Source organism: Cyclopterus lumpus, chromosome 9, assembly GCF_009769545.1.
Source record: "Cyclopterus lumpus isolate fCycLum1 chromosome 9, fCycLum1.pri, whole genome shotgun sequence".
Classification (NCBI taxonomy): Eukaryota; Metazoa; Chordata; class Actinopteri; order Perciformes; family Cyclopteridae; genus Cyclopterus; species Cyclopterus lumpus.
Window position 1 is genome coordinate 22279793 of NC_046974.1, and position 13283 is coordinate 22293075.

General features: G+C 42.4%; 2 protein-coding genes across 5 annotated transcripts; both read right to left on the minus strand.

Moving 5' to 3' along the window:
* Positions 1-220: 220 nt before the first annotated feature.
* On the minus strand, positions 221-5566 carry cdc45 (CDC45 cell division cycle 45 homolog (S. cerevisiae)). Its single transcript, XM_034542506.1, has 18 exons — positions 5346-5566; positions 5148-5207; positions 4380-4472; positions 4105-4242; positions 3856-4005; positions 3722-3780; positions 3581-3629; positions 3353-3414; positions 3226-3276; positions 2536-2655; positions 2291-2422; positions 2089-2187; positions 1817-1978; positions 1597-1735; positions 1423-1506; positions 1165-1283; positions 629-705; positions 221-464 (listed from the first exon to the last, which is right to left on the minus strand). The coding sequence occupies exons 1-18, from the start codon at positions 5394-5396 to the stop codon at positions 400-402; spliced, it is 1710 nt and encodes a 569-aa protein (XP_034398397.1). The 5' UTR covers positions 5397-5566; the 3' UTR covers positions 221-399.
* Positions 5567-6273: 707 nt separating this feature from the next.
* plpp5 (phospholipid phosphatase 5) lies at positions 6274-13186 on the minus strand. Of its 4 annotated transcripts, none has more exons than XM_034542070.1 (9): positions 13020-13186; positions 11851-11980; positions 11639-11747; positions 10739-10829; positions 10577-10640; positions 10351-10475; positions 9871-10041; positions 8864-9077; positions 6276-7364 (listed from the first exon to the last, which is right to left on the minus strand). In XM_034542070.1, exons 2-8 carry the CDS (start codon positions 11919-11921, stop codon positions 8908-8910), a joined length of 801 nt encoding a protein of 266 aa, XP_034397961.1. In that variant the 5' UTR covers positions 11922-11980; positions 13020-13186; the 3' UTR covers positions 6276-7364; positions 8864-8907. The 4 variants fall into 4 exon arrangements, with proteins under 4 accessions (XP_034397962.1, XP_034397961.1, XP_034397959.1 ...); XM_034542068.1 differs by having other exon boundaries at positions 6280-7364; positions 8912-9077; XM_034542071.1 differs by lacking the exon at positions 13020-13186 and having other exon boundaries at positions 6274-7364; positions 8912-9077; positions 11851-11972.
* Between the last annotated feature and the right edge of the window lie 97 nt (positions 13187-13283).

Genomic DNA, 13283 nt, shown 5'->3' on the forward strand with positions numbered 1-13283 from the left:
CTAAGTGAAGCCAAACAGGTCATCCATGTGGAACATGGGATCACTGGCCAGCATAAACACAACAAAACTATCTGAAAAGATACATGTATGAAAAGTTAAAAAGAGTACCCGCTAACAATATGAATCTAAAAAGCGAAACCAGAGTCGTTGTTATACAGGACTCGAGAGAAAAAAAGAGTTTCCACATTTCACAGCTCTAAAAAAAAAAAAAACAACAACATTAAAAGTAACCAACTAGGATTTATTAAACATGTTTAAAACGTAAAAATGTGACGGTCGACTCGCATACAGACAGGAATAAAAAGACAACATTTTACAAGAACTTAAAAGCAACAATAAGACTGTACAATATACACACAAGAGTGCTAAAAACAATTGGCAACACCGGTTGCTGCCTCCTCACGACAGGAGGGTGATGAGAGCGTCCAGGAACTTGCTCCGGTCCTCCGTCTTCAGGGTGATTACTGCAGAGAAACGAAACGCGGGTGAGAATGAAGAAATCTCGTTTGTGTCCCGATGCAGAAGCTACGAGCCAAAGCGCTGCTTGAAATGAAGACGAGGCTGCCGCCTAGTGTCCGATGAAGAGACGGACAACTCCACGTGCAAGAAAAGGAACCGTCAGTCTTACTTGAGGTGTCGAAGTTGTCGTGAAGAGTTCTGGAGCTGGTGCTCTCTGCGGCTTTCTCAAACGCTCGACCGAAGAAACTTTTAGAGTGCAGAAAGAAAAAGGAAAAAATAAGAAAGGACAGTTGAGGAACTGAGGCATTCTGGCCGCACGCAACACGAAGCAATTAAAGGATTAGTCGATCGACAGAAACTATTCTGGTAATCAGTTAATTGTTGCAGTGAATTTTCAAGCAAAAACACCAACAATTCTCCGATGTGAAGACTTTTTGGGGAATATCTTGGGATAAAATGAGCGGCCTCTCCAAAGCACGACATTACATTGCGGGAACAGAATACATCGAGAAAACTATGTAATATTATTACCAAATATATTTGATCATTTAGCAAGAAAACGATGACGACAGCTTTGTAAATTTGGAATTGCACTTTCCAGAAACATTTGATAATTATGAAGAATCTTCCTCGCTTTGCTCACATTGTTTTGGTAACATCCCACATTGTAAAAATAAATAAATAAATAAAAGTAGTAGGACTTACTTCTTCTTGTCAGATGTCTCAGACTCAGGCGGGATTCCCACAACAATAACGGACCCCTTCTCCACATCCTTGGGAGCAGCCATGACGAGGGGAAGCAGTTTGCAGCGCTTATTCCTCGTCTAACCCACAACAACAACAACAACAACAACACACACACACACACACAACAAGTGACGCCAACAGCAGTGTATTTTTCAGAGTGGATGAAAGCCTTCTTTGTTCACAGTGCGATCCAGCTGACGGCGACAGGATACTCACGGATTGGACGAAAGCCTTCAGGAGGTACTTGCACAGCAGGGTCAAGGCCATGGGCTTGGAGAAGAGCTTCACGTCCGGTGTTCCCTACACGTGAAAGAGCAGCAGGAGAAAAAAGGGTTGAGGCGAGGCAGCATGGAGCGGCCGTTAAAGACGCATCGTTTCGGACACTCGTACCTCCATGAGGTAGCAGTAGAGGAAGGGTCCCTGTGATACGATGAGGTTGGTGCAGATGCAGCTGGCGACCGTCTGCTGGATGGCCATCAGCTTCTTCTTGGCCAGGTCGATGCCCGAGTGGAGCCGGTCGAGGTTGCTCCTAAGAGGACAACGAGAGCTTTCGGTTCAGATTCTATAAACATTGAGACCCTTTTATAGCTTTAAACCACTCGCCACAAACCTGGAAAGAGAGTCCAGGGCCTTGATGAAGTTGTCGCTGGCGCTCTCATCTTTCTCGGTGCTCTCGAGCAAGGCAGTAGTGGCATGCACCATGTCACTGGCCAGGAAGCGGTTCTTGAAGCCAAAGTGAACGCCGAATGTCTGGATGCGGATGTCCTTCATGCTGATGGAGGGGAAAGAGGAGAAATAAAAGTGCATTTAAAAAAAAAAAAAGGATTAATCTTGTCGAGCTGTCTGTCAATAATTGATTTCTGGTCATTTCTGGATTCACACCCGTATTTATTGGAAGACTCCTCAATGACGTCCCTAAGGTTCTCTTTGATCGACATGTCCATGGAGTGGAATTTCTGCCTCACTTGTTTCAGAGGCAGCCTGTTGAAAAGCAACAAAAAGAAACCATTAAAGCAAGTGAGGACACACACATACACACACACACACACACGCACACACGCACACGCACACACACGCACGTTACCCCATGTCCGCGAGGAACTCCTGGAGCTTCTTTTGGCCATTTAACGTCCACAGCTTGAAGTTGCACGACGTGTAGCAGGAGTTACAGATGCTCTCATACAGAGACCAGTGCTGGTAGAGGGTGAGACGGAGGCTGAAGCAGAGCGTTAAGGAAAAGTCAAAGTGATTTCTACTACTATGACACCAATTTTTTTTTACAAATCTAAAAGATCCATACTGGCAACATGTCAGGTGATTTAAGGATACTCATATTCAAAGGAGATCCTCATACAGTCGATGGAGAGCGAGTTCTCCTCGTCCTCGTTCCGGTGGTTATGCCGGGAAACGTGGCGCTGCATTGTGGCGATGTCTGTGACATACTTCATACTAAAAAGGAAGCAGGCGGGCAAAAGGATAACTCAGTGTGGGTACACGACATAAAGCAAATGCATCTTCCATTTCAATTCTAATAAGGAAAATCGGCCGCTTGTATCCGAGATACTCGGATACAAGCGGCCGAAATGAGCTTCCTCCGTAGGGTGGCCGGGCTCAGCCTTAGAGATAGGGTAAGGAGCTCGGACATCAGGGGGGAGCTTGGAGTCGAGTCACTGCTCCTTCGTGTCGAAAGGAGTCAGCTGAGGTGGTTCGGGCATCTAGTCAGGATGCCTCCTGGACGCCTCCCATTAGAGGTTTTCCGGGCACGTCCAACTGGTAGGAGGCCCCGGGGAAGACCGAGGACACGCTGGAGGGATTATATCTCCCGGCTGGCCTTGGAACGCCTCGGAATCCCCCAGAATGAGCTGGAAAGTGTTGCGGGTGAGACGGAAGACTGGGTCGGCCTGCTGAACCTGCTGCCACCGCGACCCGACCCCGGATAAGCGGGTGATAATGGATGGATAAGGAAAATCGATTGACGTCTCGGAAAACTACATTTTGAAATATTGAAGATATTCTTACTGTGTGATTTTATCGTGAACCCACTGGTCCGTCAGTCCGATGACGGCCCACCTGCAAAGAAAGTCCACATCTAAAAGTGCACTTCCACCATTTGTATTACATTTATTCTACAAATCACAACGCTTACCAGAGCATGTCCTTGGTGTCTTTGGTCAATACCCAAGCCAACTCAAAAAACATGATTGAAGCCTGATATAAGACACATGAAACGCATGATTAAAGCTTTTGCATTCTGGAATAATAACACTCAACATACAGCTGTGCATAATGAACTCTCAATTGTGTATGGACACTTAAAATCAGGTTCCCAGAATAAAAAAAAAAAAAGGACAAAAAAAGTAGTCAATCTACTCACAGAGGTCCCGTGATATTCGTACTGTTCATAGTCAAACAAGATTTCCCTCCTGAGAAAAAAGGAAAATATTAGTGTCAAATCAGGAAAAAAAACAACAACTACATGACAAAACACCATTCTATGTCCTTAAAAGCACGTCACCTCCGCGCCTCCCAGTCCCGCTTCGCTCGCCGCCTCTCGATTCTCCTCTCGACCGCCCCCTGCGACGACGAGCGCAATCATTAGTCACGTCAACACTCTTCGCAGACGTACTCTCGTTCTGCTCAAATACGCACTTCATCAAACCTCCGCCGCTTCCCAGACGGCTCCGAGCCTTCCTCACTCTCATTTCCAGAGTCGCTACCCTCCCCTTCATCTTCATCTCGAAAAATATCGTCGTACGAGGGAACGCCGAGGTCGTCGTCCTGTTTGATGAGCAGCTTTATCTGCGGACGAGATGGTGGGAGTTCCCCCCACAAGAGTGAGCACGAAAGCATAATTTCCACCGAGTGGCTGTGTGAGCTGAATGGATCACTTTGCATCACCTGGGAGTCATTGTAGACATTGACCACATCTACAGGCCGGTGAGTGTCACAGATGAAGAAGACAGAGTCGTCATCCGGCTGCAGCATCTCCAGAAGGTCAACATTTGCCCCGCAGTTGATGAGAACAAAATACCGGAACTACAACACACCAAGCAGCGAGATTATACACTTATAAAATGACAGTGGGATCGGGGGTGGGGTGTCCTCAACAGTTCTTCCTTGCTCATCCTTCTCTCATTTAGTCCCACGTAAGCTCAGGTCCGACCTGATTTTACCTGCTCTTTGTGCTCGAGGAATGCAGTGCTGAGGTCCTGCCAGCCTGTAACTGGCACCAGCGTGTACTGGACCTGGTCACAGTGGAACAGCACCTGGTGAAGAGACATTCAGTTTTTATTCTTTGAGCTACTCATTCAAATCGGCAGTATCACTGAGAGGACAAACCTTTTTTCTTGTCTTCTTCTAAATCAACATTTAAGGTGAGCAGGCACTACTTTGGTCTCAGAAACATAGTTTAAACATTTATTTTCATGAACAACACTTGAAATGATGAAGGCACTTGCAAACAAACGAACCCGTAGCAATCCATACGTTGGTGCTTTATTTTGATCTTTTTACTTAACATTTCCTGAAACCTATTTTCTTTTTTTCAAAATGTACCAAAACACTGGCAACGAGGAAGCTCTTGTGCAGATAATATTGAGAATAAATATGAAACATTTTAAATCATACCCTCTATACGACAAGACATGATCCCAGTGAACTTTGCTGACCACAAGAGCCAGAGAGGCAGCTGGAGGCAGTTTATTAGCAGGTTCTCGTGTTAATAAGCTTCAACAGATGACCTCCTGACCTCCAATCAAAAGGTGCAGCTAGTGTACACAACATCACGCCAGAAGGGGTGCACCCTACACAACAGCCAGAATACTAACGTTACTTATATTGATGGAGTCAAACTAAATACTCATAGCTAGTGGGTACTAATAGAGCAGTGTCATGTCTGGAGGTAGCAGGAGCTGATGCTAACAGCTAGCCGGTTGCCTTACCTGGAGAATCTTGCAGGCGCAGAGGGCGTCGATGTCTGACGCCACCAGGAGAGCGACTCTCTGAAAGAAAACGTTTGGTTTGAGCGGTCCGAGATAATAATATAAATAAGTTGCGTCTCAGTAGCCAACGCTAGCGAACAACAGCGTTACAAGTTAGCTAACCCAACGCTACAGTCGGTTACACGTAAAACAACTCACCTGGTTGGCAACGACTTCGTAAAAATCCTTCCTTATGTCCGTGATAAACATTTTAAAAATCTTATTTAAAAAAAAAAAAGAGGCTTTTAAGAGGACAGACCGGGTAAATAACGCTAAAACGGCATGAACAGTGGCTTGTTTTCTTTGGGGGGGGGGGTTGCTGTCAGACACCGAGCTTTCTTTGCTGTTCCTCGTTGGAAATGTGGCGCCAAATCCGCGCGTCACATCCAGGTCCCATTCCAACCAATCACAGGACAGTAACGTACGTCACATGTTCAAGACCACGCCCGCAAAATTAAGTCAACAAAGCTGACTTTAAAAAAAGAAAGCACTCAACCAGACAGCAGTTTATACTGATTGCTGCGACACTATTCCCGGTGCTGGTACTTTACTCGAGTATTTAATTTGTAACTTTATTTGTCTACTGCTTCGACAAACATTGGACTTTTTCTTTTAGTCCGCCACATTTATCTGACAGCTTTAGTTTGACTTTGTATAATAAATTGTCAGTACAAAAATATAGATCAACTTATAATTATGACATAGTATTATGGGGTAAGCTACACACCAGTATATAAAGTAACTAAAACCGTCTTCACCAGCTGCACCAATAATGTAAACAAACATATTAATGCATCATTATTTATAATAAAGTAATATAATATGACTAATAATAACTACTTTCAGTATTCAAATACTTTAAGTATATGTTACTGATAATACTTTTGTACTTTACCTGAAGTAAAAATTTAATGCAGGACTTTTACTTGACCTGAGTAGTTTGCTATTTTTACTTTTTAAACTATCAGAATACCTTTTCCAGCACTACCCAATCTCCTTAGAAAAAATCCCACATTGAATGTTAAAACTATTGCCAATGCTTACTCATAAACATGACAAAAAGCTATAACAATACATGTCAGTGTCTAAACAGGTGCCTGTAATCATCACACATTTCTGAAGAAAATAAAACACGCAAAAGGACAGTGTGTATTGCAAGATTATTTAGAAACATTGTTTAGTGTCACCAAAAGAGTCATCGAAAGCATCACAACATGTACAATCAGGATACGGTTCCAGCCCAAGCGGCCGCTACATGGTCCTACGAGCCAAGGCAAGTCATGATGAGCGTCGTAAAAGAAGCAAACAGGCAGGTGTTTTAGTATCGTCCCTCGGCAAACAGAAGATCCCGAGGAGTCCAGACATAATTTAACAACCTGGTGCCGTATTCATGAACTGAAAATCACATCAAATCAATAGAAACAGATGGAAATGTGGGGATTTGGAAGGAAGTACTGAAGAACATATGCTGCTATTTAGCTGTGAAACATGCATGATTTTCTAACAGACTTTTCTTTTTGTCTGAAAGAGCCCTCTAGAAAGCTAAGTGTCTATTTTTATTAAATAACATGACCACATTAAAACATAAACAAAGAAATATTAAAAATTCAAGTAAACTCCTACATGCCCCAAGATTAAATACACTCAGACTTGTACACCATCTCATAAATACCAGTAAAATTGACCAATCTCAAATTTCGTCTCTCTATTGTAACTTTTTTCTGCCCAGACATCTTCACATTTGACTCCATCGACAATAAAAACATATGGAAAGCACTTAAAGTTGTTGTTATGCTTTTTTCTGAGGTAAAGAAAGGCAGCATTCCACATTTAAACATATTCCCAACTGAAATAAAACGTAAAAAAAATTAAAAGATGTAAAGATTTAAAACAAAGGTTGTGTGCGCAGCGTGACAGAGAGCTTACGGCGTAACATGCAGAACATACTTCATTCCTTAACTAAGGGGAACAAAGTAATGTCGTGAACAAATGCACACCGTTTGTTCTGAAACCTCTGGGATCCGGCAGTTCCAAGCCCGATTCACAGCGACGAGCCAAAGTGCAAAACTCCGACTGGTTTCACACACAAACAGAAACATGCAGCTGTTTGGTCGCTTCTCATCTTCCCACCTGCACAAACAGTCACGTCAGCGTGACATTTTTTTTTTTCTTCCCCGTCTGAAAATGAAAGTTGATGAAAATTACATGCCAATAAAACTATTAACAGGATAGAAAACCTGACCAGCAGGAGCACTAAGAGGCTAGCACCATCACCTGGAGGAGGTTCCAGTCTGACCTCTCTCAGGTTCATCAGAAGGATCCGCTTTCACAGCCGAGTGTGTGAACTGAACCTGATGTTGATACGTAATGTGGGACAATATATATATATATATATATATATATATATATATATATATGTAGACACACACAAATATATCTATATCTATATAGATATATACACACACAAATATATGTATATAAATATATACATATATTTAGATTTCACCATACATATGGGTGATGTTAAGTACTTTTCTTTTTGTTGTTGTTGTCGACAAGTCAAAAAGTAAACCAACAATAAAATGAATCTTTTTAACAAAGCCTGGCATGTCCTATTCATCGGTGCCGTAGACCTATGTCGTTAATGTAAATGTATATCAGTCCGCAGTTGAAAAGTCCCGAACAAATGCCCCATTCACTCCTGGTTTTAGTAACGTTTACTCAAAACTACAGTGCCCAGCTGGTTAAGTAAATTACTCAGCCTTTTTAAAAAATATATATTAAAGTAGATTTAAATTTCACAAAGTTTCACTTGCAGGTCTCGTGATCACACCTGAACCGTAACCTCCCTTTGCTGAAGAACTCTTTGAGATACAGTTGAAAGCTCTCTGTCATTAACAAATTGATCGTTTTTAAACTTCAACTGAAAATTTAAGAAAAAATGTGTTGTCTAATCAATTATTTCTTAAATTGCTCACTTCATCATTTAGTGTGGTAAATGTCAGGAAATTATTTTAAAATAATAATTTCTAAAAGCTTCAAATTGCTCCTTTAGTCTTACCAACAGTCCAACCCTTATATATTAAATGTCCAACGATAGAAAATACAGCATATTTTCAAATTTGAGAAACTGCAACCGCCAAGTGTTTTGCATCATTGGTTGATAGATTAAAGAATCTAAGAACATAAAACATTGATCAATTATCCCAAACATTGCAGATTAACACCAGGTTGAGCTCAGATTCTCTTCCCCATATATTGTTTCCCGAAAAGGTCCGGAACAAAAGATCGATGCTCGGACGCCAAACACTGAAGACTTTTCCTGAACCTGCTAAAAAAATCTACAAGTTTACAAAAAAAAAACAATCACTAGATTGGTTTCCCGACATGAGAGCGTGAGTCGCGGCAGCCGAGCCGGTGTTTGATGGGGGAGGAGACTATTAGTGCAGAACTTGTGTTGTTCACCTGCTCAGCTGTTTGCAGGACTTAACGTCATGTGATCCAGAGGCACAATACAAAGTGTGTGTGTGTGTGTGTGTGTAGGGCTGTCTCTCTGCTAGGCCCTCCAATACCGAGATACACGACAAACAATACAAATATTGGTGAACTGCCCAGATGCGGAAGGGTGTGTTGTGTGTGTGTGGGTGAGAAAAATAATCTAGAACACCACAGATTACCACCAAACCCAGTGTGGATGACAGCAGTAAGAGTTGCGGCTGCTCTACCGCGGCAGGATGTAGTTGGAGTTGGCCAGCTTGCGCTCCTGCGCGGCGGGAACAGTCTCTCTGTGACGCAGAGGTCTGTGGCAGTCGGCGTCCTGAAGAGGAGGGTAGTGCTGTCGGTAACACAACCATGCGAAGGCGAGGCCCAGCAGGGAACCCACCAGCACGTCTGCACGGAGGGGAGGAGAGAAGATGAGGAGTGTGTATGAGGAAGTTCGACCCACAGGCTCACATGAATGCTTTTATGAAGAAAAAAAAAAGAACGTGGAGAATATCAAGCCTGAGAGAGATGTTGGAGGTTGTGAGGTTCAGTTTACTAAAAAACAAGCTTACATCTATTTAGTTGTTGTCATACGCACAACAATTACAGAGAAGCAGTCGCTAAATATCCTTAAATATGTATTAAAAAAAAGAAAATCAAGGAAATAAAAGAGAATCCAAGACATAAAATAGTGCAAATTAGATTACAGGGATAAAACAATAGATGGACATAGTGTCTTGACTATAACACTTAAATACTTTTATACCATCAAGATTAAACTTGATATTGAAAAATTCTAATTAAATAAATCAGAAGATTTAACTGTATGAAATACATTGTTACAAAATGATTGCTGTATTAGAGTGAAGCAAACAATGATAATAATAGTAATAATAATAACTCCATATAAATATTATGTTGAATTCCACAGGTTTGTCACCATAATGATGCGTTGCATTCAAACTGAGAGTGGTTACCAGAATTGGAAAAACAGACAAGCCCATCAGAGTTTTGTAGGCAGAATTATGAATATGACCACTGTTGTCTCACTGTGCCAAAAACATGTCCACGCAAATAAAAGGCCAGTGTGGATGAGGTGAATACTGCTGTACAGGTTGTTGGGAGTGGCCCAGACGGTAACAACAACTCTTGCATCGTCACATTTCTTTGTGTTTTCACATGATTGACATGTGACTCTGACCTTGCCAGTGGTGTTTGTAGTCGCAGGTTCTGGAGAGGGCGATCGCGGTCGCGACGAGCAGAGGCGTGAGGAAGGCGCACAGCCGCCACGCTCTGCCTTGGCCCGCCGCGCTGAAGCAGCGCAGCTTTCCCGCGACGTACAACGCCGTGAAACCCAGACCTGCGAAGGAAACTGGGGCCGAGGAGAAAGGGAGGACAGGGCGATCAGAGCCAGAGGAGGGTTTTTTATTTACGGAATCAGGGAGAACACAAAGAGAAAACAACAACAACAAAAAGAGGAGAGGTAAGGAATATAGATGGAGATTGAGGTTCTCTCATGCTCATGTAACAAGATAAGAGCCTGGAGGCTAGAATACACTTATATGCATGCACCACTATCCTTCCCACTTTGTGCTTTCCTTGTTGCCTGCTGATGAAAATGCAACAGCTACAGTCTGAGGCGTTATTATTGAGGTGTTATCGAGTGTCAAAAGGTCCTTACAGGAAGAGTGCCCGCTGGGAAAGCTCTTCCTTCCCTCCATGACAGTATCTGGGTCACCGCTGCAGCGCAACTCCAGGTTCATCTGACCGTCTGGGAAACAGCGATAGAAGAAGTCGGGCCGTGGCCTAATGAGGGGGGGGGGACACAGAGAGGCCAGATTTAGGCTTTTTATCCACTGTGAAACCGGGCTTCCATATCACTTGCCATGTTTGTGTACAACGTTTACCTGCCAACAATGAGTTTGATGACGTTGGTGAAGACTCCGTTCAGAACCAGAGTCAAAGTCACAGCTGGGTGACAAAAGGAGATGGAACAGAATCATGGAAATGACTAAATAATTTTTTTAAATGGACTTTTTTTAATGACGCCTGTATACAACCGTCTTTACCCAGCGAGGCCTCCTTCAGATCTCCCCGCTCTGACGTCTTCAGGAAGGTGAAGACCAGGATGACAATCAGCGGAGTGAAAACCGCCACACTCTGATCAAAACAAGAGGAGAGGATGATAACTATGGTATACATATTAATAACAAAAGGTTTTATTTGATTGCTTATTCTTGCTACTTTTTGTCCGTAGTTGCTTAAAATTCTACAATTATCACAATTTTGGGAAAGCACACAGTTTAGATCAACTTTTCAGGCAGCCACTGGTTTTCATTTATTTCCCAAAAGGAAGAACAAATATATACTTGTTGGACTTGTTTGATTCAATTAAAATCTATGGAAATACTGTAAGCATTCATGTCCACCATATCTGCCACAATTATAATCCTTCTGAGTAAAAAGAAGAAAAAGAAGAAGTCTGCAGCACTTCATCACACGATAAAACAAATGTTTTCTTTTTAAACAAATTAAATATGTGATATTCACTTGTTTTGGAGAACGGTCGTCAGAGAGATGGTAACTGTGATTAATGTTAAACACATTAAGAGGAGGGAAGCGAGTTCAGGGATGAGCCATTTGAACTCAGACATGTTCAATTCAGTTAATTTTGTATAGCCCAATATCACAAATTACAAATTTGCCTCAGAGGGCTTTACAATCTGTACACATACGACATCCCTGTCCCAGGACCTCACATCGAATCAGGAAAAACTCCCCAAAAATAACCTTTCACAGGGAAAAAAGGGAAGAAACCTTCAGGAGAGCAACAGAGGAGGAACCCTCTCCCCGGATGGACAGAAGCAATAGATGTCATGTGTACAGAATGAACAGCATTTACAAAGTTACATAAACACATTACATGAATATGACAATGTATAATATAATGTAATGTATATGTTACTTACAAACATCAGAGTGGTGGGCACGTGGTCGCTCTCCACGCGATGAAATTTATACAACCACATCTCCTCTGGCTGGATCTCACGGTAGAAGGGAGAAAGCTGCTCCGTCACACTGCACACAACATATAAAGGGCAGCGTTTGCTTTTGCATCATTAAAAACGACGCCCGCCTTCTTATCCATGAAGCAGGGATGCAAACAACTGGATGTACTTACAGGAACACGAACAACAACGCCAGCCGGATTGAGATTTCCGACAGGAAACCACGAAGCAGCCTCCTCTTCATTTCGTTTCTCGGAGTAGACTTCAGTCGACAGCAAACATCGTCTCTCCACTTTCATTTATCTTAACCGGGAATAGTCAAATAAAATGTAAAAAATAAAATGTGTGTGTTGAAAGGCAAAATAAATGAGTGGTGAGCTCCTATTTCATTAGCTAGTTATAGTAAATATAATTGCTGTACATCAGTTATATAGTACATATAACTGCTCTCTATAATCCTGATGCATTATGTGAAGAAAAGAAAACAAAGGCTTGGCTTTAAACAGGTCCTCCACTCCCACACAGGGTTTCTTTCTGTATTTGTGCCGATCCCTTTTTTTTTTTCACCTGTCATCTTCCTGATTTTAATGTTTTCGTTGGGATGGGATATTTATATCAGTTACCCGCATCTCTTGGCGGATTTTTTAGAGGGATTTAGTGAATGGGGTTATTATTTTAAAAAACGGTGACCAAGATATGTGCCTCACTGGATATTTTGCAGTCCAAACTATGTAACAGTTACTGTTTTTTAAAGCACCCAAACACACCTCTTGCATCCAGGTACTGACATTTGAAATTGATTCTTCTGAATTTGAACATTTAGACAAGTGGCAATATAAAAAAACAATAGAATTGTGGGCTTATTAAACACAGCAGTACATACATAGATTTACTGATCCTTGTCCCTGAGCTAATTGTTGTATCAACTAACAAAGGAAGAAAGTGCCTTCACTACTTTCCCTCTGAGATATATATATATATATATAATGAAATACTGGAAAAGATACTGCTGAGTATCCTGCAGTCTGTCTAAAACCTGATATGGAGGATAACATGCTGAACCGGCGCACTCCTCTTCCGGGTGACGTTCGTATTTAAAAGCTGCTGTATAATTGCTACTTAAGTCTTATTGTCAGTTTTTCATGAAGACAATATTAAACCCACGGCCTCTGACGATGCACTTAACGAGGCTAACAAGCTAGCGTGGAATCCCTGTGTTGTAGTGACTAGCTAGTGACATGTTAGCAGACCGGGCTAAGCTAAGCTAAGCAACATCTGTCAAACCAGACATCTGGCCCCGTTTCCCCGGCGTCAAACCGGGGACTCCGGCTCCGTTACTGACCTTTAACGGGTCGGTATTTGTTTTATCTCTTCATGCTCACGGGACTGTGCGCCGTCAACACGAAGCGGGCCTCCGCGTCCTCCGTTTCTGCCGACGGTCGGAGTTGCACATTTAAAGGTTTGAGGGGAAACAGGAATGCCACGGAGGAGGAGATGAGAACGCGTGAAGCTGACGGTGACGACTGAGCTACGTCCGGTGTAGTATTTTCAAAGTAAAATTATTTAAAAAGGAGAAACGTAACATCGAATCAAGATCCACTTTCTC